Raw genomic sequence first — 26,395 nt, 5'->3', positions numbered from 1 at the left:
AGAAAAACATCCAAATATATAGCGGTTCTGGGTAATAATTTCAATAATCACAACAACTGTAGGATAAATTTACAGAACTCAACAACACAAAACAAAATAAAGAACAATACAAAAAATAAGAGATACATACGTCGTGCCGAAACAAATTTGAAGTAAACTGAAAGGCCGAAGGAAGTAAAAGTACAGCAATACTAATCATTTTTTCTAGACATATTAAAAGAATTTGTTGTATTGATCAGTAAGAGAGTTCTTCAGACCCGAGTATAGTTTGTAGAGAGAATACTGCCTGAGTCTTTTAACTTCATACCATGAATTGAGAACTTTGTAGTTCTTATCGGTACCTGAGAAGGCGAGCTGGATGCCAAGGCTGCAATCTACTGTACCCCCTTGGGTTTTACAACTTGTAGCTTTGATTGCACAGAATTGTTTGTCGATGCACACAAAATTGCTCTTGCCTGAGCATGAAGAACATCCATCCTTACTCCAATACAAGTTCTGCAATGTCCCTTTCTGAAATTCAAGTACCTGCATTTTGTACAATCAAGTAGGTTTTTATCTACGTAAGTGAAATATCGCTACTCTAATTTAGTTTTTATTGGGGGGGGGGGGGGGGGGGGGGGGGGAGGGCTCTGTTAATACTTCGGATATTTGTGTCGAGCACTCTGACACTCTTATCGTAAACTCCAGCTACGTAACTAGATGTAATGTAAGATCCTGTATATACATTTTTGTGATTTGTGCATAATCATGTCAGGACCATAAATACCACTCTAGGTTAATATCTTTTGTTTGCATAATGTACCAACGCTTGATCTAAAGGCATCATAACTACGAACTACAATATATGTATATATATATAAATAAGTATGTCTGTGTGTGTGTGTGTGTGTGTGTTTGTCATATTGGCATTTTATTGTCACTGCATGCACCATCTCTTACCAATGGCAAATACCAGTCGACACCAAATCTACGTTACAAAAGTTCAATACGAAAGGAGTAAAAAGAGAAACTGAGAACATTGATCTGATATTTATTTCCATACCAAAGTAAAGCTAGTTACGACATGGGTACTGTTAGCAACAAAAATAGGGAGAGATCTTGCTGCATATTTCCGACCAGCAAATGCTACCATGTTCCCACCAAAAGAATCCTGAAAAATCCAAAGAATTACTCAATTAGAGGGTGAATAATGTTTCATGTAAGTTATGTTACAACCGTATTCAGAAAGGGAACTATAAACATATTTATGGAAACAATATCATAAGAAAATATATCTGAAGAAATTAAGGAGAGCATAAAGTTCTTCAAATTCAAAGGGGTATCTCTACAATAACTCCGTTTCCTGGATAAAAAGGCAGTAAAGTACTCCAAATTAGCCCAGACGATACATTCCTAGAATGGTCAATTTGAAAATTACCCATAAAACTCAGTTCCACACTTACATTTCAAACAATATAGTGTTGAATCTTTAGTCATATAATGCTTTCACGCACGACTTGTTTCGCCCCTATTTATACTTTGAGCAGTTATAGTTAATCCCTAACTAGGATACAAGCATTGCATTCTAATGACCTGAACTCTTCCTTCTTCGCCTTTTCTTTTCCCTTTCCAGCCAAGAGTACCAATAAACAAGAGGCGCTTCCAGTTTTGTCGATGCTTCTGGACAATTTTGTCTTCTCCCTATTACCATATGAGGACCTACTGAACTCGTATACAAGCTTTGACAAAACCTTGGATCTCAAGTTACCAAATTTTCAATCTTGATCATTCCATACTAACATGATGAACTTCATACCACAAAATAATAAATGAATAATTTTGAACAGCTGGAATTTGTTTATACCCCCAATTCTATTTCAATTTTTACCATTGATCTATCAAACCACACGCATAGAAGATCACATCATGTAAAAAACCCAATTTTTGCAAGAAAATGTCATGATTAAAGAGAAAAATAAAAATACACAAAAATTAGCAAGCAAGAAATAAATTCCAGAACAATTCAAAACCCTAAATTCATAAGTCAGATCAGGCAATTATAGAAACCCAATTCAAAGTTCAAACAATTGTATATGTACATGCCATTAAACCCTAAAAATAAATCAAAACCCTAAAACTAAGAGCTAATTTACATACCGGAGAGAAATTGGTGGTATTGATTGTAAGAAGAGAGATCTCATCAACCTTAGGTCTGAAGATAGAGAGCTTTGAGGTAGCTGAAGAGAGAGAAAGTCGACTATCACATGGAGAAAGTTGTTGAGTGGTATTGAAGAAAAAGGATTTACGAGAAGCGAATGCAATTCCGAAAGTAAAACCATCAGATCTCTTAATTGTTGTATCTTTACAAGGCTGATAAACATCGTTTGAATCTCCTGATTCAACAACAACGACTATTATCATCATCAACAAGATCACTACTAAGGGTTTCATCGTCTTCTTCATCATCATCGCTACCACCGGAGCAATTTTGATTTTGGTTCTGATTCTTGGCTGTTCACAGAGAGATGTGAAAATTGACAAGGAACCTTCTTTTGCACTTTCTCTCACTAGATTTATTTTTAGAGTTGACAGATCAGAAGCTTTCTGTTTTGGCGGGGTTAGCGAATAAAGTAAAATAGTGGCGGGACCCACATTAGAGAGACTTCTTGACCAGGCTTACCCGTTGACTCTGATTAGTAAAAAAAAAGGCCAGCGCTTTGGGGAAAGTTAAATAGTTCCCGGGGTGTGAAATTTTAAAGGGAATATGTAGAATTTTAGAGATTTTCTAGGGAAATAAATTTTAAGGAGAAATAAAAAAAAGCACTCCACCTCACCTCACTCTCTCTCTCTCTCTCTAGAAACTCCGGCGAAGGGGTTTCCCTTCGCCGGAGTCTCGGTCTGTTGAAGAACAGACCGGAACTGGTTTGTTCTTCAACAGACCGGAACTCCGGCGAAAGGAAACCCCTTCGCCGGAGTTTCTAGAGAGAGAGAGAGTGAATTTTTTTTTTTTAATGGTCGCCGGCCGGAAAATTTTCCGGCCGGCGACCTAATCGGAGAAGATAGAGGTGAGGTGGAGAGAGAGTGAGGTGAGGTGGAGAGAGAGTGAGGTGAGGTGGAGAAGTATTTTGCTTTCCCCCTAAATAAAATTGTCAAACAAAATTGATCAATTTTTGACCAAGTCTTCACACCCCGGAAACTTTTTAGCTTTCCCGAAAGCGCTGGACAAAAAAAGGAGTGGAAAGGCCGCCTATAGCAAGCAATAGACAGGGGCGTCAATAAAGCCTCCCTCCCACCTATGAACTGTTTCTCAAACTCGGCACTAGCTGCTACATTGAAACCCTAAACCTAGATCTAAAACATTTTCCTTATCCTACCTAAACCTCTCATGTTTTACCTAAAATTTCTCCAAACTTTCGAGAAGATCATCAACAACATAAGAGATCAGGTAGTCTTGAACTAGCTTTTCTTCTTTTTCTTTTATTTTTTGGAAGTAAACTAGGTTTCATTCATAATAATTCTGAGTTTCACCTGAACATCTTCCTTTCTTTTATTATCGGTTAATAATAATTTTTCTAATTAATGGTCTCTCTTCTAATAGGATTGGCATGGAGATGTTACTGTGTGTTGCTCATCACTTAGTGAGATATTCTTTCAAATACTGTATATACTTTCTTCCCTGACTAATTTATTTTAAATTTCGTGAGTAGTTCTCATCTGAGGTTTTTGATTTAGTGTTGTTGTGTCTATTTTTTTTTTTATAGGAATAACTAATCATCATGACTTGCCCTCTCAAACTCAAACACAAGAAGTAAGCGGCAATGCTCATTTTTTCTTTATATATTAATTAGAAATTTAGTGTTTATTTTTTCTCGTGTATACTAAAAATTATGTATACATTAGCTTGCAACTCAATTGCTCTTGCATAAGTGCATGCAGAGCTTTGTAAAGTGCTTGCAGAGCCTTGCATTGCAAAATATATTAATAACAGACAACTTGCAGAGCTTTTCTCATTTTTTCTTTATAGATTAATAACAGACAACTTGCATTAAAATATTTTTGAATTAATTTTATAGAGTTGACAAAATAATGACAAAATATTTACATTTTCTTTTGCACTTTCTCAATAGTTTCCAAAGTTAACCGAAAGAATTAAATCAAAATTATCCAACTTTATGCTTCTTCTGAAATGTTGATATTCCTAATAAATTATCCGAAGTCAAAGAAGGATCCCAGTGGTTATTATTCGTCACTTTTGTTATTGAAAATGGTATCACTTAAACTCCATGATGCCATACAATGAGAATCGTAAGAGAAAAACCGACAAATTTATCAACCCTTGATTTACAAAAATCAAACGGAAATTTGGCCAAAACTCCCTAAAAAATTATGACTTTGGTTAAAAAAGATTCATCAAACTTTTTTAGGTTTCACCTCCCTGGTTGCAATTAGGTAATTTTCTATGATAGTGAAAAGACCAACCTAACCTTATTTAGAAAAAATAGAAGCTCCCTCTTTCCCAATCCCATCTTTCTCTCTCTAACTAAAAAATTGGAAATACAAATTCCATATCTCTCTCTCGGTTATCCGATTGCCTCCTCTTTCTGCTACTTCTTTACGTTTCACAGTTAGAAAATCTCAGTTCTACGAATCATCCCTTCAGATCTTCACTCAAGGTACTTTTCTCTTCAGCAATTTTCCATTGGAAGTATTTTCCACTGAAACTAGAGTTTCTATGTTACGATTGAATAAATGGTCATTTTGTAAAAGCTAATACAACATTGCTAGATCATCCCTAATTTCACTTTGATTTTGGAATTCTACAATCAAGGAAGAAGAGAGATATCGAAAGTTTCACGCACAACTTCAGATCCTTGAGTTCACACTTGCTCGTTTCCTCAAGTTTATATTATCCCTAATCAACTTTCCTTTTTCATATGACGAATTTCGTTTGGATTTCGATTTCATCTCTCTTGTTATATTTGTTCAGTTTGGTATTCTAATTCGATGAACTGATGATCCGAATTCTGAATGACCCTTTAGGTTTGATGATAATGATGTTCAAATTAGAGAAATTTAGTTCCAGATCTGATTAAGAGATACACCTAAAATTGAATCTTAGATTTAGAGCAGACACCACCTTTGAATTCCTTTAGTGGTTATGGTGTAAATTCGTAATGCCAATTTACTGATCTTAGTTTGTAAAGACATAACTGTTTTCTTTTCCCTTTTTCTTTTTGTGTTTTTTAAGTTTTCTTATAGTTTGAAATATAGATGAAGCATGTGGTATGATACTATTTCTCTTTCAATTTGATTCTTTTGTTTGTTTTGGTTTCCGAATTAGGGTTTTATTAGTGAATTTGATGTCGTTTCTTTCAATCACGGAGTATTTATCTAGGTGAGAATACGAGTACAATAGGCAATCATACATCATACCTTAATTAGCTTGGATACTTCGTAAGGATGGAATATGCTCATAATTACCATGAATTTGTCCTAAAGACACTCGTATTTATCTGATTTCATCTTTATTTATTGAAATATTCTTGATTTCCATTATTAGTTGTTTATGTATAGTATTTATTTGTTAATTTGCTTCCCTTTATGTTGTTTATGAAAATGCATAAAGCGATCAAAAGATAAAGCGGTCGTAGAAAGGAAATTATCAATTCGGTCAAGCTTAAATGGAGTATGCAAAATGCATATCCGAATTGAAGGATTCGATAAACTTAAACATTATGGAGTTACTCAAAGAGACCCCATTTGGGAGGTTATTTGAGGTGATTTTTAAGAATTTGATTACTAGTAGCAACAAAGATAGAATTGCTAGTTCTTTGGAAAAAGTGCTCAAATTTTTTGATTTCACACGTTTGGAATTCAACATAGGAGGCAGAAAGATATAGTTTACGGAAGATGATTTTGCATTATTATTTGGAGTTCCAAATCTTGGAAGTACAAATCTAGCAAGAGGAAATCAAAAAAATTATGACTTTGTCCGTAAATATATCAATCAATTTGGAGAAGTAAACAAAACACATATTTATGATTGTTTGTTACAACACGCAAAAAAGTCATAAGATACAGATAATGTTGATACTCTATATGCTAGCATCACTTTTTTATGCATGTGGTCCAGGAGTTATACCACAGAATGTACTTAATGCTGTCACTTATTTTGATACTATGAAATCAATCAATTGGGCAGCTGATATACATAAAGATTTGATGGACAAATTGTCAAAATGTGACAAAAATTCCAATCTAGCTGGATGTGCAATATCTCTTTTGGTAAGTTTCTAATCATATTTAGCTTTATGTTGTTTCCTATTTTATTACAAAATGCTTTCTCATGATTCGTCATCTTCTTGTAGTACTTCTTTTGCGAAAGAGTTAACATCATTCAAAGGATAAAAGGGAATGAAACATTGATTCCTCGGTATGCTAGGTGGGATCTGTTTACATTACAATCAACATTGAATGAATTTGATCTCAACAATATAAGGAGCGAAGATGTAAGATCTTATTGTTATGTTTTTACTGTTATTCCTTTGGCCATCTTTTATAATGTAAGGTCTTGCAAGGCTGTTGCAAAGTGTTTGCAAGGCCTTGCAAGGCTGTTGCAAAGTGTTTGGAAGGCTGTTGCAAGGTGTTTGCAAGGCCTTGCAAATCTCTTTCGTTTTAAATGTCTTTTATGTTGCACTTTAGGATGAATGTGGATATTAATTACAATAACATGAATGCAGGTTTATGATGAGTTTCTAGAAATTTCGGATGAAAAGAGACAATTACTCTTTTCTTGGAACATTTTGGAAGGAACTGAAAAGAATGAAAGCTCACCGGTGAAACAAGTGAATGTTCTTTCTAAAGCAACAATAGAAACTTTGATGGAAAGACTGGACTGCCAAGAGAATGAAATTAGTATGCTTAAAAAAGAAGTAAGAGAACTAAAAGAAAGAATGTTGTTTACTAGAAAAACGTCCAGAAAATATCATGGGGGAGAAATGAAAGAGGACGGAGAAAAAGATTATGAGGAGGATGAAGAGGGCATCAACAAAGATGCAGAAGAATCTGAATCCGAAAGGATTGAAGAAGATGAGGGCAAAGAGCAAGAAAGAGAAGAAAACAGTTGCAAGAACATCGGCGCAGAGATGACAAAAGAATCAAGTGGCATCAACGATGTAAGCAAAGAGATTTTAGATGTAGTTAAGGAAATCAAAGATGATATAGCAAAAAAAGATGATAAAAAGGAAGAAAATGAGGTAAACAGCGAAGATGACGAAGAAACAAAAAGCGATGCTAAAGTTACTGAAGAAACAGTTGAAATGGTTGAAACACTTGTTGAAATGAAGAATAACATTGCTAAGGGGTCCATTGAAAGAAGGGTTAAGGCACACCCGAAGAGAAAGAAACTAGGAGACCCACTTTTTGTTTATGTTGAAAAGATGAAGAACCTGAAAAAGCCAAATGACACTTCAATGGAAATAACAGTGACTGAAAAGGAAAAGATGTTTTTGATTGATGACGACTCGGATGATAAGGACTTTGAGGATCCACCTCTTGAAGCTGGAAAAATGTTAAACTTAAAGAGGTGCAGAAATTTCAAAATACTAACAACGGAAGAAAAAAATATAATCATGAAAGATTGGTATACTTATCGAAAAAGGTAATCATCAATTTCTTTATTTTCAGAAGGTTATAATTTTTCTCAAATAACTTAACTTGTTGTGTGTATTTCTGAAGCGATCTTGTGTGGTGTTTTCAAGAGGAATGGATCAACATAACTGTTGAACAACTAGAAGAACTTCTCGCAAATTCTTTTGTAAATGGATCTATAATAGATTTTTTTGCTTGGAAATTGAAGAAAGAAGGGACGGAGAGGAAGTTCTCATACATCCACCACTTCGATTGTGTGAGTATCTTTAAATTTTTTTATTAATATGTTTGAGTACACTTGATTTATATTCATATTTGTTCTCGTGTATACTAAAAAGTTATGTATGCATAAGCTTGCAAAGTATTTGCAGAGCTTTGCAAAGTATTTGCAGAGCCTTGCAAGCACTTTGCAGAGCCTTGCAAACACATTCCAGAGCCTTGCATACACCTTGCACTGCTTTGTAAACACTTTGCAAAGTCTTTGCAGAGCCTTTGCGTCTAAGTGGCAAACAAGTTTCACTAGAAACAACTCAGTTGTAAAATGTTTTTTGAATTAATTTTATAGAGTTCTAAAAATAATGACAGAATACTTACATGCTTCTATTAATATTTTTTAATAACTTCCCAAGATAACCGATAGACTTTAATCAAAATTATCAACATTTGATGATTCCTCTGAAATGCTGATATTCTCAATCAATCATCCGAAGTTAAAGAATGAACTCAATGGTTATCATTGGTCGCTTTTGGTATTGACAATGAATCATTGGAAATGGTATCACTTGAACTCCATGATGCCACACTATGTAAATGAAGATCTTAAGAGAAAACCCGCCGAATTTTTCACGTATGCAAAGAGAGTGGTCAACCCTTGGTGTTTGTCGTCTTTTTATTTTCATGTTTGTGTTAAATAGATTGCACACTCAGAGCCTTGCAAAGTCCATGCAGAGCCTTGCAAAGTCGATGCAGAACCTTGCAGAGTCTTTGCAGAGCCTTGCAGAGTCTTTGCAGAGCCTTGCAAAGTGATTGCAGAGCATTGAAAACTCCATGTAAACTAAGTATTTGTTTTATATTGTAGATACAAGTCGTAGATGCCTGCCTTTTGTATGCTTATGGTAGCAACAATTCGCGTCCAAAACCTCCTTCGCGAATAACGAGAATGCAAGTAAACTGTCTACAACAATTAGAAACTTCGTAAGTATAAAATCATCATTTTTTAATTATAGCAAGTAATGCTTTTGGTTATTTATCAACTCAATGACTTGTCTTTTCTTTACAGAGTGGATTGTGCTTTATACGTGTGCCAGTTTATTGCAAATATTACGAAGGATGGTGATTTTGAAGGAATGCAGATCAAACCATCTGAGATGACAAAACTTAGAGCAAAGTTAGTTGTTGATATCATTTCTGATGACAAAACTTAGAGCAAAGTTAGTTGTTGATATCAAAGTTAGTTGTTGATATCATGTTTTGAATAGATTGCAAACTCTTTGCAGTGTCTTGCAAAGTGATTGCAGTGCCTTGCAAACACTTTGCATAGCCTTACAGTACTTGCAATGTCTTACAAAGTTACAAAATCTAAAGTTAGATATTTTTTGTATGATTTTTTTTGAAATTTTCTTCAAAAAAACAGGGGCTCCGCCCCCGAACCCCCGTAAAAGAACTTCGACAACATTTACGATTAAATTATAAAGATACATATAAATTTCTTAAAAAAAAGGGAGCTCCGCCTCCGAACCTCGTAGAAAGAAGACGAAAATGATGTGAATGTTGTTCATGGTTATTACAAGTGATTTTGATCAATCTTGAGAAAATTTCCAAAGATTTGCTATAACGTAGAAGGCTTTTGCAAACACCTTGCATAGCCTTGCAAACACCCTGCAGAGCCTTACAAACACCCTGCAGAGCCTTGCAAAGACTGCAATTATGTTACAGCTGCTGCCACAATGGTCTAAAGTTCACCTACTGTAAAAAACAATTACATAAACATAATTCATCAGAAAAAGAAGAAGACAATAGGAAGTGAAAACATAATGAAAACTAATTCATGAATTAAGTTGGCAAGTATTCTTGGTAGAAAGTAAACATAATTGTCTATGGGTTTTCTGATATTTTTAGTTAAACAAAGGGTTTTTCGACCTTAAAAAAGAGTGTCTTTAAAATTGTCCTTCAAGAACATTTTGAAAACTTATTTGGGGTCTAGTTTGTTGAAAAGAGGGTTTTTGACTCTATAAGATGTTTTAGGAAATGGAAGCCTATGTATTTTCCCATATATGCATCATTCACCATATTTGTTATGACAATTGGGGTTTAATATGATCGAAATCAAGTAATCCTAGAAAAACAATAGGAAATAAAGAACAATCACACAAAACACAAGAGATTTACGTGGTTCGGTTGGTGAGACTTACTTCACGGCGACAACGGCGCGATGATTTCCACTATGATAAACAAACAAGTTAAACAAGAGATCCGTGAGAATTAGACACAGATATCTCCTAGGGTTTTAGTTTATATATCCACTAAAACCCTAATCCCACCGGCTCACCGACTGTCTTTCTAAATTCGAAATACACATGGATACGCTAACACTAATAACCGACATAAGCACAACTCCGCATTCCAGCTTTATCTCGAAAATAAGCTCTGCCTCAGAGCCCTGCTTCGCTTACCATCTCTGTCTCAGTAATCAGCTCCGCTAACGGGTCCAAAATTGTAACCGGGTTGGCGGGCCGTAAATCGCGTTCGATATCAACCCATATTCAAGACACTTACAACAAATCTCCACTTTGACTTGAATATGCTCCTTTTGACTTAAATCTGCCACCATCATAGCTTAGCGCCTCTGAACCGTCGTCGCTCCAGTCCTGCTAGGGCCTAACATTTGGAAATCTGAATCAAGTCTAAGCAATGTTTAAATTTGAAAGTTGTAACTGCCTTGGTCAACACATCCGCTGGATTATTTGCCGTAGAAACCTTCTTCATCGTGGTCTTCCCTTCTTCAATCACGTCCTTGATAAAGTGATGTCTGACATCAATGTGTTTAGTTCTCGCGTGATACATTTGATTTTTGGTCAAATGAATCGCGCTCTGGTTGTCGCAGTAGACTTCTGTCACCTCCTGCTTCAGGCCCAAATCACCAACTAAACCACTCAGCCATATTGCTTCCTTCACTGCCTCTGTTGCTGCAATGTACTCAACTTCCGTTGTAGACAGGGCTACAACTGACTGTAGCACTTCTCTCCAATTTATGGCACTCCCGCAGAGTGTGAACGTATAGCCTGTCAACGATCTTTTCCTATCAAGATCCCCTAAAAAATCCGAATCTACAAACCCAACTACCGAACCAGAAGTGTCAGCCCTTCAGTCGTAAACCAGACCAACTTCCGCAGTTCCTCCCAGATACCGCAGTATCCATTTCACAGCCTGCCAATGACCTCTCCTAAGTCTACCCATGTATCTGCTTACTACACTAACACCGTGTGAAATATCAGGCCTTGTGCACACTATATCATACATAATACTACCTACTGCACTTGCACAAGGCACCCGAGACGTGTACTCTGTTTCTTCATCAGTTGTTGGTGACAGTTCACCCGAAAGCTTGAAGTGTGCTGCTAATGGAGTACTGACAGATTTTGCCTCAGTCGTACCAAAACGTTCCAACACCTTCTCGATGTACGTTTTCTAAGAGAAGAACAGTTTTCTAGCAGATCTGTCTCTTTCTATCTCCATATCCAATATCTTTCTTGAGGCACCCAAGTCTTTCATTTTAAACTCACCCTTTAACTGATCCTTTAACATGTGGGTTTTCGACATATCCTTCCAAGCTATCAGCATGTCATTCACATATAGGAGTAAATACACATAACAACCATCTGATAGTTTCCTGTGATACACACAACTATCATATTTGCTTCTATTATAACTGTTTTTGACCATAAAGGTATCAAAACGCTTATACACTGCCTAGGAGATTGTTTCAATTCATACAAGGAATTCTTCAGCAAACAGACCTGGTCTTCTTTCCCGAGAATCTCAAACCCATCTGGTTGACGCGTATAGATTTGTTCCTCCAACTCCCCATGTAAGAACGTAGTCTTAACATCGAGTTGCTTTAATTCCATATCATACAAAGCAACTATAGCAAGTAATACTCTAATAGAGCTATGTTTAACAACATGAGAAAATACCTCATTGAAGTCAATTCCTTCTCGTTGTGTAAACCCCTTGGCTACTAATCGTGTTTTCTACCGTGCATCCTCCACCCATGGGATTCCTTCTTTCTTCTTGAAAACTCATTTGCTACCAACAATCTTCTGACCCTTAGGCTTCTCGGATAATTCCCAAGCCCGGTTCTTAATAAGAGATTCAATCTCTTCATTCATGACAAAAGACCATTGCCTCGATTCATCACTCCTCATAGCTTCTTCGTAGGTGCATGGTTCACCTCCATCAATGCTTTCGCCCACATTAAGTGCAAATGCAACCATATCTGCCATTCCATACCTTTCCGGTGCCCGAATGTCTCTTCTTCCCCTGTTCCTCGCAACACTGTAATGAACTACTTCATGTTTATCTTCCTCAGCTTGCTCATCTACCTGAGGTCTAACCTCTTTCCAAGTGTCTATCTCATCTACGGGCGTTACATTCTGAGTTACCATGGCTAACTCATCAAAAGTAACAACTCTACTGATAAGAAATTTTTTAGATTTTCCATCCGGATTCCGCAATCGATAACCTTTTACCCCGGGATCATAACCAAGAAATAAACATTTCTTAGCCCTCGGATCCAGCTTACCTTCTTTAACATGTGCATCTGCCGGGAAACCGAAAATGCTCAAGTTCTCATACTTTGTAGGATAACCAGACCACACCTCATTAGGAGTTTTACACTCAATAGATGTACATGGAGAAATATTTAATAGATACACTGCCGTGTTCACTGCTTTAGCCCAGATTACCTCCGACAACCCTACATTTGAAAGCATACAACAAGCTCGTTCTAATAGAGTTCTGTTCATACACTGCCACACTATTCTTTTGTGGTGTCTTTCTGACCGTATGGTGTCTCACAATCCCTTGGTCTTCATGGAACCTATTAAGCTCGTTTCCGCGAAATTCGATGCCATTGTCAGTCCTTAAGCGTTTGATCGATTTTCCAGTCTGTTTATCAATCAAGGTCTTCCACTGCATGAACTTGATGAATGCTTCATCTTTGCGTTTCAGTTTGTATACCCATACTTTCCTAGAAAAATCATCTATCAAGGTTAATATGTATCTCCCCCCGCCATGTGAGCTAACCCGAGGAGGACCCCAAAGATCTGAATAGATGTAGTCCAAAGTTCCTTTGGTATTATAAACTGTTGTATTGAACTTTACCCGACATTGCTTCCCGAAGACGCAATCTTCACAGAATTCCAATTTTCCAACCTTCTGTCCACATAGTAACCTCTGCTTGCTCAGTATAGCTATCCCCCTTTCGCTCATATGCCCTAACCTCATATGCCATAGCTTGGTAGTTTCAACTTCCTTGTCTGATCATGATACCGCTACAGATCCGGTAACAGTGTTACCCTGTAGCACATATAGACCATTCTTCTTCAACCCCTTCATAACTGTAAGACTCCCCTTAGAAATTCGAAGAACACCACCTTTACCAGTGTACTTACAACCATTATCATCCAGAGTTCCCAAAGAGATTAGGTTTCTCTTCAAATCTGGAACATATCTGATGTCTGCTATAGTCCCCACAACACCATCGTACATCTTCATCTGAATCGTACCAATTCCAACCACCTTACAGGGAGCGTCGTTTCCCATTAACACCTTACCGCCATTAATGGTCGTGTAAGTGGAAAACCATTCCCTATGAGGTCATACATGAAATGTACAACCAGTATCCAAATCCACTTATCTTCAGCGAAGCAGGCACTGATTGCCAGAACCATAACTTCATTACATTCTCCAATGATTTCCAAGACAGTGTCATCGCTGTTGTCTTCTTCGATGACTGCTGCTTCCCCTGGTTTCTTTCTAAGCGCAGGACAATTCTTCTTGAAGTGTCCAAACCTGTACTTCCTAGGTTTCGATTTAGACTTAGATCGCCCTTCCCATCGCCTAGATGCTGCGACCTTCCTCTTACAACCAAACCATCTCCTCTACTGCTTTCTTCCATTGATCTTCGTCTCAACTCTTTGGAGTTCAATGCTGGTTTAAAATCCTCCAATGTTGTAGTTGTTTTACCAGACATAAAAGAATCAACGAAGCTTTCATATGATGGTGGCAGGATGCAAGCAATAGTACTGCCTTATCTTCATCTTCGAATTTGACATCTATATTTGCCAAATCTAAGAATACTTGGTTCATTTCATCCATATGGTCTTTCAACGTTCCCCTTCTAACATCTGTAAACTAAATAATTTCTTCTTTAGATACAAACGATTAGTTAGAGATTTCGTCATATACCTTGCCTCCAGCTTACTCCATAGCCCATCGGCTGTAGTTTCCGTCGCTACTTTCTACAAGACCTCATTGTTCAAACACAACAGAATCTGTCCATGAGCTCTTTCCATGAGATCTTCCTCCTCTTCTTCTGATAATGATTCAGCGAGTGCAGCCTTCCCAATCAACGTTTTTAGCAAACCCTGTTGAACTAATACTGCTCACATCTTAATCTTCCAAAGATTAAAATCATTACTTCCATCGAACTTCTCTATCTCGTATTTTGCCATCACAGAAACTTCAAAACCAAAGCTCTGATATCAGTTTGTTATGAAAATTGGGGTTTAATATGATCGAAATCAAGTAATCCAAGAAAGGAAATAGGAAATAGGATATAAAGAATAATCACATAAAATACAAGAGATTTACGTGGTTTGGTTGGTGAGACCTACTCCACGATGACAACGGCGCGATGATTTCCACTATGATAAGCAAACAAGTTACACAAGAGATTCGTGAGAATTAAACACATATATCTCTTAGGGTTTTAGTTTATATAACCACTAAAATCCTAATCCCACCGCCTCACCGACTCACCGACTCTCTTTCTAAATTCGAAATACACATGGATACGCTAACACTAATAACCGACATAAGCACAGCTCCGCATTCCAGCTCTGTCTTGGAGATCAGCTCTATCTCAGAGCCCTACTTCGCTAACCAGCACTGTCTCAGTAACCAGCTCCGCTAACGGGTCCAAAATTGTAAGTGGGTTGGCGGGTCGTAAATCGGGTTTGATATCTACCCATATTCAAGACACTTACAACAATATTCTTTTGTTTAAGCAAATGTAATCCTCTATTATTCAAATGGCCATATCTCAAATGCCATAATAATGTTTTATCATCATTTTCACTTTTTAAGGCAAATGTATTAACTTATGACATGTAGAAGGGAAATACCTTGTTTTGGTTCATGTCAATTTCAGCCAAGGTTTTGTTATTTTGTTTGCTGAAAATTCTGCATTTTCCATCTTCAAAATATAGTGAATAACCCTTTTGCAGCAACTGTCCAACACTTAAGAGGTTTTGAGTCAAGTTAGGAACATATAAAACATCATGGATTAATTTTTGTGTACATCCTTTTGTATCAACTGCAATGACTCCCTTACCAATTACATTTTGAAGGTTGCCATTTCCCAACTTCACTTTTGACTTGTGACTTTGATCAAACTTCACAAAGATATCTTGATTTCCCGTCATATGATTGCTACAACCACTATCCAAGTACCAAATGTTGTTAGTTTCATTTTGAGTGTGCATACAAGAGAACAGTTGATGTTTCTCTTCATATTTGATAAAATTTGCTTCTTCTTTATCTCTAAACTAACAACTTATATAGGAATGGTTTGCATTTTTGCATTTTCTGCATTTGAACCTGCAATCTATAATTTCATGATTAGATTTTTGCAAATTCGACAAGAAGGGTTTGAATTGCCGGATTTTGATTGCCAATTTTCTTTTCTTTCTTTGCCACCTCCTTTTATACCTTGCTCGGATTTAGAAAACTTCTTGTTTGAGAAATTAAATCTTGATTGGAAAGCTTGCTCCAAAGGTTTATTTGTTGATCTATTGATTCTTTGTTCATGTGCTTGAAGAGAACTCATAAGGTCTTTTGATTCTTTAATAACTGCAACTACATAGTCAAATTTTTTAAAAAGGCTGCGAAGAACATTTTGAACAATTTTCTTGTCCTCAAGTGTATCTCCACAACTTCGAATTTGATTAACAATTGTAGTAACTTGAGAGGAGAACTACTGAATATTCTCGCTCTCTGTCATAGTTAAACTATCAAAATCCTTCCAAAAAGATTGAAGTTTTACTGAAATAATTTTTTCAGACCCTTGAAACTCATTTTTCAAAATTTCACAGGCCTCTTTTGATTTAACTACACCCATAAGTTTGGGGAAGATTGTTTTACTTACCCCTTGGTGGATGTATTGCAATGCTTTTGCATCTTTTTTTGTTTTAGTTGTGTTGCATCTAGTGCTTCTTCATCATATCAATTTTCAATGAACTCCCACAAATCTTGTGAGATGAAAATTGCCTTCATTTGAGTGCTCCAATGGTCATAGTGCTCATCATCAAAAACAAGAACTGAAATTGATGAGAGGTTGAAACATGAATTGTTTGTCGCCATTGGCTTTGAATAAACAAAATGAGGTAGATGGCTCAAGATACCAAATTTGTTGGGTGCTTTTTTTGTTCTTACAAGAAGAATAACAATAAGATAATTGCTAAACTTATATTGTATTGAGATAGATGCTATTGTTGAATGTTTTTTGTTTTTTGCTTGATATCTTCTCATTACAAAGACATCTATTTATATAGATCATAGATGATAGACATAACTCTTACAATAACTTCAAGACTCTTAGACTTATAAACTCCCAACTCTTGATTTCCTAAACTCTCAACTCCTGGTTAACATAACTCTAAACTCTTGATTAACCTAACTCTATGTAATTGGAAGCATACTTAAAACATAGATAATTATTTTCTAGAAAATTACTAATTACCTTTCAACACCCTAATACTATATATACTCTCTTACCCATTTTCTTAACAGAGATGTTCGTGGTGTGGTGGCATGCTGCTCATCACTTATTATGCTATTCTTTCTAACAGCATCTCCAATGCAAGACTCAATCTTAAAATCTTAAGTGCCACCTGGGACTTTAGAGTTTTTTTTTGAGAAAAAAACCTCTCCAATGCAAAACTCAATTGAGATCTTAAGATGATGTGGAAGCATTAAGTTTTAAGATGTCTCAACTAGAAACTCTATTTTTGAGATCTCTTTTGAGAGTCTTAATTGTCCTAGTCATTATATTTAATTTTCGGACCAATAGAAAATCTTTCTTTCTCAACCACTCTTTCCTATTAAATGTATGTGTGACATGTTTATCTGTTAGAGTTTTTTAGAGTGTTGCATTGGAGAAGGACTTGAATTAGAGACACTCAAGTTAGCCACATAGGAAAGAGAATCTCAATTGAGACTCAACACATAAGTCAAATAGAGTTTTTTTTAAGTTTTGCATTGGAGATGCTCTAATACTATATATACCCTCTTACCCATTTTTTTAAGTTACCTAAGCAGTCGTTAGTTGAGGTTTGATTTAATGTCGCCGTGCTTACTTTTTTTGTAGAGAAAAATTAATCATGATAACTTGCCTTCTCAAATAAACACAACTAAGCGATATTGTTGGCTTTTTCATTATAATATTAACTAGAAACTTGGTTGGATTCTGATACTCCCTTCGTCCCAATTTGTTTGATCTTTTCAAAAGTCCAACTTATTTAGGAGAGTTTGAAATAGTTAGACATATTTTCCCACTTTACCCTTACATATTTTAGAATACTTCATTAAATATGCATTAAACAGAAATTTGAAGAATTCAAATTTGTTTGGATTACTATGAAATAAATCTGCTCATTTAATTCTCAAAAAAGTAATTACCAAATTTTGTGTTTTTTTTTTTTTTTTTTTTTTTTTTTTGTTGAATGAAAGACAAAACAAAAACACTACATATTAAGATCCCACTTCAAGTTGTCGAGTGAGTGCCACGTTCTGGTAATCCTGTTTTTCCTTCCCCACTTCGCAAGAGCGTCGGCCAGGCCATTCGTTTTCCTCGGACTGTACTGAAATTGGATTTGCTCGAAATGGTTCATGCGAGCTCTGATCTGTTCGATGTTATGTATTGATTGCCAGTTGATAGCTATGTTTCTGTCCTGAATATTCCTTATCAGATTGTTGTTGTCGCTTTCAATTATGATGTGGGTAAGATGGAGCTCTTCCGCCCATATGATAGCTTTCAGGATAGCGATGCTTTCACATTCTTCCGCCGTCTGTCCCCTGATGCTAGCTACTCTGGCCATCCTGAAATCACCGTTTGCATCATGGATGATGTTTCCGATACCTGCCGGGGCAGTGTTGATTTTGAAAGAGGCGTCCACGTTAATTTTGAAAAATACAAAATTTTGTGTTGTTAATGTTTAAACTAGGATGTCAAAATACAAATCGAATCATACCTTAATGGGCCCAATCTATTGAAACAATTGGTGTCAAAATTCAACTCACTTATAGATTGAATCTGACCTTTAAATTCATTGGATCCCATTGGTTGAAATTTTGTATACCAAAAACTATCTCAAATCAAAATTAGAAGTGACCTTCAATTTGTGGCGCCAATTGATCTCAACAAAAAAAAAAACTAATCTAAAAATTTGAATTTCATCAAACATTTAGTACTGTAATTTTTATTTTCTTATAAATACCCCTTTATCCAACTACTTCATCTTTTACATCTTCCTTGTTTAATAGAGTAAATAAAATGGAAGTCCAACTGGGAAGTAATTCTTTTACACAATCAAAATCAAGAAAAAATTAACAAATCTTCAACGCCAAATAAGTTTTGAGTCTCTTCTCGACAAAGTTACAATGGAAAGCTCAAAGAGGTGTTACAACTAAAGTTGCAACTATGTTTTGTGTAAGTGTGAAAACAATTCGTCGTATTTGGCATCAAGGATTACTCAATATTTCTAATGGATTGTTGGCTAATGTGTCGCGTAAGCTAACAAAACGAGTTGGACGCAAGCGAGTTGAGATTGACCTAACCGAAATTTCTGAAATTCCTTTACGGCAACGCACAAATATTTGTTCACTAGCGAAAGCCTCGAACCTGTCAAAATCAACACTTCGTAGAAGAATCGAAGAAGGTGTCATTAGACCTCATTCAAATGCTTTAAAACCGATGTTACGGATTGGAATAAGAAGGCAAGATTAAATTTTTCTCTATCAATGCTTGAAGAATACAATTTTCCTAACAAGCAAATCTTCAAAAATATGTTCAACTATGTGTATATTGAATAAAAATGGGTTTTAACAAAATAATCACAAAAATATTATCTTCTCCTGGAAGAAGAAGAACCTCTACGTAGTTGTAAAAGTAAACGTTTGATCACAAAAGTCATGTTTCTAGCTGTGGTTGCACGTCCAAGATACGGTTCTTCTAGCAATGAAGAATTCAATGGAAAAATTGAAAATTTTCCATTTACATATCAAGAGCCAGCAAAACGGAATAGTAAGAATCGTATTGCCCGAACTTTAGAGACAAAACCAATTTTATCGGTTACCAAAGTTGTTATTCGATCATGTTTGATTAACAAAGTTTTACCGGCAATTTGGAGTAAATGACCACGAAGCAACATTACTGAAACTATATTTATTCAACAAGACAATGCAAGACCACATATAGATCCAAACCACCAAATAAGTTCAGATTTTAATGTTTTGGATCTTGGTTATTTTCGGGCAATTCAATCATTGCAACATCAAGAAGCATCTAAAAAAATTGATGAATTAGTCCATGTTGAAGAGAAATCTTTTGAAGATTTACCATTTGAAACCCTGAATTATGTTTTTGTAACATTTCTAATGTGCATAATTGAGGCAATGAAATTCTTTGGAGGCAACAATTACAAAGTTCCGCATATGGGGAAACATCGACTAAAGAAAAGTAGTAATCTACCAATTCAACTCGAATGTGATTATGAATTAGTAGAAAATGTTCGAAACTACATCGACTAAAGAAAAGTAGTAATCTACCAATTCAACTCGTTGGAGAGAAAGAGGGGTGAGTTGGAGAGAGAGAGAGGTGATGTGGAGAGAGAGAGTTGACATGGAGAGAGATGTGTGGTGGAGAGGAAATGAGGTGGAATTATAATTTTATTTTTATTTTTAAGTTTGAAAAAAGATTTAAAGGAAGGGTAGTTAGGACAATTACATCAAAAAAGGGGGCCATATTTGAATTTACGAAAAAAATGGGGCCATAAAAGAAGCTGGTCACAAAGTAGGGGGTCATATAGGAATTAACTAAAAAAAAAAGATAAGTAAATGAACTTGTTTTTTTTTTTTTTTTGAGTTTTACTTAGAATTGCTCAAAATCTTGTGTTCCCCCTAAGTTACTCAGAATGACCAAATAAAAAATAGGGTTATTTTCCATATGGCCCCCAACTTTGTGACCAGCTTCCTGTCTGACCCCCTGGATTAGCAAAAATATCCATATGACCCCCTTTTTCTGTTATCTTTAATTTTTTGTTACTCTCTCTCCTCCATCTCATTTCCTCTCTCTGCCAAGTCACCTATCACGCCACATCATCATCTTCTCCGGCAGGGGTCGCCGGCCGGCGACCTTCAAACATAAAAAAAACATTTTCTCTCTCCAGATCTGGTTCTTGAAGAAAGAAAGGATAGAGATATTTTTTTTTTGGAGAGAGGAGAGAGAAAATAATTTTTTTTAATGTGGCGTGACCCCTGCCGGAGAAGATGATGATGTGGCGTGATAGGTGACTTGACAGAGAGAGGAAATGAGATGGAGGAGAGAGAGTAACGGAAAGTTAAAGATAACGGAAAAAGGAAATTATATGGGTATTTTTGCTAATCTAGCGGTCTAGGCAGGAAACTGGTCATAAAGTTGGGGGCCATATGGAAATAACCCTACAAAATAAAGCATTAGAGAATGTAAAAGAGAGGGATTTTCCGTGTTAACAAACTTAATTAAACGAATAAGATAATTCCTATATGCCCCCCTACTTTGTGACCAGCTTCCTTTATGGCCCCCTTTTTTTCGTAAATTCAAATATGGCCCCCTATTTTCAAGTAAATGTCATAATTGTCCTTCCTATTTATAATTTTTCAAAATAAAATTAAATACATTCCACCTCATTTCCACCTCACCTCTATCTCCACCTCACATCTCTCTCCACCTTTCTTTCTCTCTCTCTCCACTTTTTTTTTCTCTCTCTCCACTTTTCTTTCTCTATCCACTTTTCTTTCTCTCTCTCTCCACCTTTCTTTCTCTGTCTCTCTCGTTCCACCTCTCCCTCTTTGTCTTCCCCGGCTAGGTCGCCGGCCGGAAAATTTTCCGGCCGGCGACCTTAAAAAAAAAAAAAACTCTCATCTCTCTCTCAACAGATTTGAAGGTCTGGTTCAACAGATTCCGGCGAAGGGTAACCCCTTCGCCGGAATCTGTAGATAGAGAGAGATGAGAGTTTTTTTTGTTTTTTTTTTTTAAGGTCGCCGGCCGGAAAATTTTCCGACCGGCGAACTTTATCGGAGAAGACAAAGTGAGGTGGAGAGAGAGAGGGAGGTTAGGTGGAGATAGGGGTGAAGTGGAGAGAGATAAAGAGAGAGGTGAGGTGGAGAGAGAGAGATGAGGTTGAGAGAGAGAGAGGTGAGGTGGAAATAAATATGTTTTTAATATTTTATTTAGAAATTAGGAAGGGTATTTACGCCATTTACATAAAAATAGGGGGTCATATTTGAATTTACGAAAAAAAGAGGGCCATAAAAGAAACTGGTCACAAAGTAGGGGGCCATATAGGAATTAACTCAACGAATAATTTCTAAACCGGGCGCCAGCTGCTACATTGGAACTCCAACATGTGACATAAAGAAGCTCAACAACCTCTATTCAATTCATCTCCCTTTTACTGTTGGTTTCTTCAATAAATATCCCACTTCTTCCGTTCATTTTTTTTTACTTTCCTATATCCAAATCTGCAACACTTTCCATCTCCCACCTAAAGCTCAAATGTTTTCCCCAAAACTTCTCCAAAATCTCAACAAGATCATGAACATAAAACATCAGGTAGTCCTGAACTTACCTCATTTCATTCATAATAATTCTGAGTTATAATCAAGAGATATATGCAGTATCAGATCTACTGCAACAACTTCCCTTCTTTTCTGATCTATTAGTAATAACACTTCTAATTAATAATGGATTCTCTTCTAACAGGGTTGGCATGGAGACGTTCTGATCTGTTGCTCATCACTTAGTATGCTGTCCTTTGATTTCTTTCTAATGCTATACTCTCTTAAGCATTTTTTAAGTTTCCTAAGCAGTTGCTAGTTGAGGTTTTAATGTTGCCGTGCTTACTTTTCTTATAGGAAAAAGATTAATCATGATGACTTGCCCTCTCACACACAAAAGTAAGTGGGATTGCTAGCTTTTTCTTTATAATAGTATTAATTAGAAATTTGGTTAAAGTTCCATAATATATTTATTTATTTTTAGAAAGATCAATCAATCTAGTGTTCTTTTTAAGAGAGCAAAAATCTACGGCCCAAAAAAGGAGCCCAAATACCAAATCTAACCCAATAAGGAATAATATAAAAAATACTCAAAAAATGATTTTACCTATCTATCCCCTAAAAATAAGAGAGGATAAATTTAAGGCCCAAAAAAGGAGCTCAAATAGGAAATCCAACCCAAATTGTTCCGCCATCGTCACAAGAACCTGATTATGTAGCTTGTATGATGTCTGGTGGTAAAGTTGCTTGTGAGCGAGCAGTGGATGCAGCTAAGAATGCAGCTAAGAAGAAGGTAAGATTTTCATTTCATCATATATTTACTTTGTTGATTTAAAATAAATTAATATACATGGAATAATTGATTTATAGTTTTTTTTTTCTCTTAAGAATGCTAACCGGAGTACTCGGCTCTCTGTGGGGGAGTTTGTAGTGGCTATGTGTGATGAATGGAAACGTAAGGCTCCAAAAAAACCTTCAGACGGTGAAAAAGCAGCAGTTTCTACTGTTGTGGTTGCTGGATACGAAAACAATGCTCCCACGGTTTGGTACGCTGAGGTCACTCACGGTTCGAAACCGATTTATCGTTGTGTGACCGGAACAACTTTCTTTTCTAGAAGTGGTAAGACCATTTCGGCCAATGTATTTCGAGGTTATCATGAGAACATGGAATGGCCCCAGATCAGGTCCTTGGTTAGGCGAGCCATGATCGAGTCGAGCGTACCCTACGAGCCTAATATTCATGGTGCCAGGCTAAATCATGATGACTTGCCCTCTCACACACAAAAATAAGTGGGATTGCTGGCTTTTTCTTTATAATAGTATTAATTAGAAATTTGGTTAAAGTTCCATAATATATTTATTTATTTTTAGAAAGATCAATCAATCTAGTGTTCTTTTTAAGAGAGCAAAAATCTACGGCCCAAAAAAGGAGCCCAAATACCAAATCTAACCCAATAAGGAATAATATAAAAAAAACTAAAAAAATGATTTTACCTATCTATCCCCTAAAAATAAGAGAGGATAAATCTAAGGCCCAAAAAAGGAGCTCAAATAGGAAATCCAACCCAAATTGTTCCGCCATCGTTACAAGTTTTTTGATAAACGGTAAGTAAAAGAGTTCTATCGCACTCCCACGATGTCTTTTACCACGACAATTGAAGACTGTCTTTTACCACGAACGACAGTAGAGTGGTCGGCTAAGTAATAAATAAGAAACAAACAAGTAAGTGTTCTTCTCCACATAAATACGTAAAATGTTAGAACATCCGTGATAACGTTTATATATATTGATCAAGAATTGGACAATTATTTATGTTAAAATTTGCTTTTCTATCGAATGTTGACTAGTTAAACGTGTGGTGGTGGGAACAGGTGAAAAGCAATTTCCAAGTTTTTTGGATGTAGGTCAAAATGAGATGGAAGAAGTTGACTTTCAGCTGACTTGGCCTTCAGCTTTCTTTTCAAAGGTTTGTAAGGTGGCAAAAGAATATGAAAATTATGAGATCGTGGAAAATGAAAGTTCTTCTGAAGACGATTTTGTAGATGAGCCAAAGGTTGAAATGGCTGTAGTTGTTGAAAAGAAAGAGAAAAACAAACCAAACTCTTTGGTTAAGAGGGTTAAAACTCAGCCACGAACCCGAACTATGACCGAAAAAGCAATGCAACACGAAAAAAAAAAACAATTAATGTAGAAGAATTGTAGAGTTGGGAGGCCAAAGGTCAGAAGAGAAGAAAGGTCAGAAGCTTGGAAACTGGAGAAAAAGCCCAGTCTGGAAAAATGTGAAGGAACAAGAAAAGGGTCTGTTGGAAGAATTCCTCAGGGATAGTGACAAAAGGTACGAGTAGGTTACTGTAATGTTGATGCACTGACACTAATGTTTGAACATTAGTGTTTGTGTTGCAGCATTTTTATTCGCTTACTGTAATGTCCCAGCATTCCTTGAAATGTCCTAACATTAGAAAAGGTGACACTGTTTATTTCAAATTTTGCAGTACGAAGGTCTGGTTTAGTGACGGGATTAACGACATCTGTGGGAAACAACTCGATATGTTAATGATGAATCTCGAATGCGATTCACAAATAATTAACTGGGCGAGTTTCTTCCTCACTAATCACCAGAAATTGAAAGAAAAAAGTGTGCTATGCCTCCCATCCGAAATCTATGTAAGTTAAGTGATTAGGATGTTTTCCTATAATCTTTTATGTGAGTGAACATTTTGATAACTTTGTGTTTATGGTACAGACAATGATAAAGGCTGAGGTAAACCAAGCTTCCATCGAACAAATGCTCAATCGTAAATTGAGTAATAATGCTGGGAAACCGGAAATATTATTTGTGTGTGCACCCATCTGTCAACCAACAACGGGAGACACCTCAAGGGGGGGGGGGCACTGGACACTCTTGATATATAATGTATTTCTCCATCGGTGGACCCATTATGATTCGATATCATTTGATAAGAAGATGACTAAGGAGTGTTTCGAAAATGCCAGGGAGTACGCGGCTTATGTGGAGGATGTAATGGAAGAGGTGGGATTCACAATGTTTGGAACCCAACAAAAATATGCAGATGTTCTTGGGGAGCCAAAATTCCCTACACAGGGAGAAAAGTAAGTGTTTTCACTCTTTATTTGTTCCAACATTATGATGAATGCTTTAATTGGTTTGAAATTGTTCCAACATTCCGCGAAATGTTATTTCAAAAACCTTTCATGTTTTCAGACTTTTGATAAAAAGTCACGTAATTATTAGTAATGTAGTTTTATTTTACATTATGTTTCAGTATTGTCTGTGACTGTGGAAACATTATTTGTTATGCTTTAACATTTCCTTTGTGGCGTGAACAGCCCGGATTGCGGTGTCTTTGTAATTTTGAAAATTGAAGAGCTGGTGGAAGACTGCATGACAACAGAACCCAAAGAGTGTACACAAAACCCAGATTGGGTTTCCCTGGCACAAAGGAAGAGGGCTAAGCTCACCCACAACATATTGAAGGAGAATACGATATATTGGAGGATGGCCCGAGCTTGAAAGTGTGGTTGCCCCCATAGATGTTTTTTTTGTAAAGGATCTTTTAATAAAAAATGAAGTAGTTTTTCAGGTAACGGGTTATGTTCATATCACTAAACACGAAACGACTTCATTCTTGATTAGATTACAAACAAATATGGTTTGTAAATTGTTTTGGGATGTTAAGTACTTACAATGATTTGGAATGGGATATTTTATGTGGAAACAATATGAAGTAAATTTGAATATATTATTATTTTTCTTCTGGAACATATGTGACATGCATTGACGACAAAGACTTTGTTTCAGGAAAGAAGATACACATAAATGTTAGAACATTACTCCAAATGTTGAAACATAGTGACAAATGTATGTGAAATATGTAATAATGTTCATTCATTAATCAGAATGTCCTAAAAAAACTTCATAATGTTGACACATTGTAAATAATAGCTAGCCATGTAAGGATTCATTCACTTAACATTTAGTAGAATGTAAGGATTCATTCACTAGACAAAAAAATATGTACTAAGACATTTAAGTCGATTTACTAAGAACAAAAGATTTTACTAATACATTCAACACAATGTAGAGACAGTCTCTTACATGTTGAGACATATCGTTGAATGTTAAAGCATTTAGTAAAATGTGAACTACAGTTGGGCTCGACATGTCGCACTGTTGTGATAAGCGGGTTGGTTGCACCTGCGACATATTCTTTTTCTCCTCGTAACATCTCCGGAACTCTGCAACCGTGTTGTACGTGGTCTGCCAAGTGCCCTTTTAAGTGATGGAGGAAGAGTCTTGGTTAATGGATCAAAATTATAGGGTTCGTCAAAATTTGGAACGGGGTAAACACAACGTTGGTATGTGTTTCTGTAAGCCTCCACCGTCCAGACGGGATCATAAAAACATGTACTATCACCACGAGTCTTGTTGATGCATAGCATTGCATGTTGACACGGAAGCGAATCTACTTGCCAACGCCGACAAGAGCATATGAGAGTACCAAGATTTACGGAATGGCGTGGAGTAGAATATACTTCATATATAAGTGGGGCTGCCTCAACGTATCTCCACGTCTCCACAACTTTGTATTTCGCTTGCTGTTCCAAGTTAATGGATGGGCAAAGAAATGTATTTCATCCAATAGCGGC

At 36.3% G+C, this 26,395-nt stretch overlaps 4 protein-coding genes across 4 annotated transcripts; 3 read left to right on the top strand and 1 right to left on the bottom strand.

Annotated features, from left to right (window-relative positions):
• LOC147549785 (uncharacterized) lies at positions 1-2,591 on the bottom strand. The gene is made up of 3 exons (XM_086668732.1): positions 2,137-2,591; positions 1,043-1,150; positions 1-525 (listed from the first exon to the last, which is right to left on the bottom strand). Exons 1-3 carry the CDS (start codon positions 2,446-2,448, stop codon positions 214-216), a joined length of 732 nt encoding a protein of 243 aa, XP_086524858.1. The 5' UTR covers positions 2,449-2,591; the 3' UTR covers positions 1-213.
• A 1,932-nt stretch (positions 2,592-4,523) lies between these two features.
• Positions 4,524-9,226, top strand: LOC147549784 (uncharacterized). Its single transcript, XM_086668731.1, has 7 exons — positions 4,524-4,652; positions 6,182-6,264; positions 6,348-6,488; positions 6,720-7,639; positions 7,717-7,885; positions 8,708-8,823; positions 8,909-9,226. Exons 2-7 carry the CDS (start codon positions 6,202-6,204, stop codon positions 9,051-9,053), a joined length of 1,554 nt encoding a protein of 517 aa, XP_086524857.1. The 5' UTR covers positions 4,524-4,652; positions 6,182-6,201; the 3' UTR covers positions 9,054-9,226.
• A 12,255-nt stretch (positions 9,227-21,481) lies between these two features.
• On the top strand, positions 21,482-23,588 carry LOC147549783 (uncharacterized). The gene is made up of 5 exons (XM_086672471.1): positions 21,482-21,781; positions 21,932-21,971; positions 22,084-22,125; positions 22,470-22,519; positions 22,615-23,588. Exons 1-5 carry the CDS (start codon positions 21,725-21,727, stop codon positions 23,014-23,016), a joined length of 591 nt encoding a protein of 196 aa, XP_086528597.1. The 5' UTR covers positions 21,482-21,724; the 3' UTR covers positions 23,017-23,588.
• Positions 23,589-23,928: 340 nt separating this feature from the next.
• Positions 23,929-25,510, top strand: LOC147549782 (uncharacterized). The gene is made up of 4 exons (XM_086672472.1): positions 23,929-24,062; positions 24,220-24,391; positions 24,471-24,838; positions 25,076-25,510. Exons 2-4 carry the CDS (start codon positions 24,275-24,277, stop codon positions 25,257-25,259), a joined length of 669 nt encoding a protein of 222 aa, XP_086528598.1. The 5' UTR covers positions 23,929-24,062; positions 24,220-24,274; the 3' UTR covers positions 25,260-25,510.
• Positions 25,511-26,395: the final 885 nt, after the last annotated feature.

The sequence above is a fragment of the Eschscholzia californica genome, unplaced genomic scaffold (assembly GCF_041429995.1).
Source record: "Eschscholzia californica isolate CP2 unplaced genomic scaffold, dmEscCali1.0.p SCAF_3, whole genome shotgun sequence".
Taxonomy (NCBI): Eukaryota; Viridiplantae; Streptophyta; class Magnoliopsida; order Ranunculales; family Papaveraceae; genus Eschscholzia; species Eschscholzia californica.
Note: the sequence above shows the minus strand (reverse complement) of the source record. Positions and strands in the feature narration are given on the sequence as shown.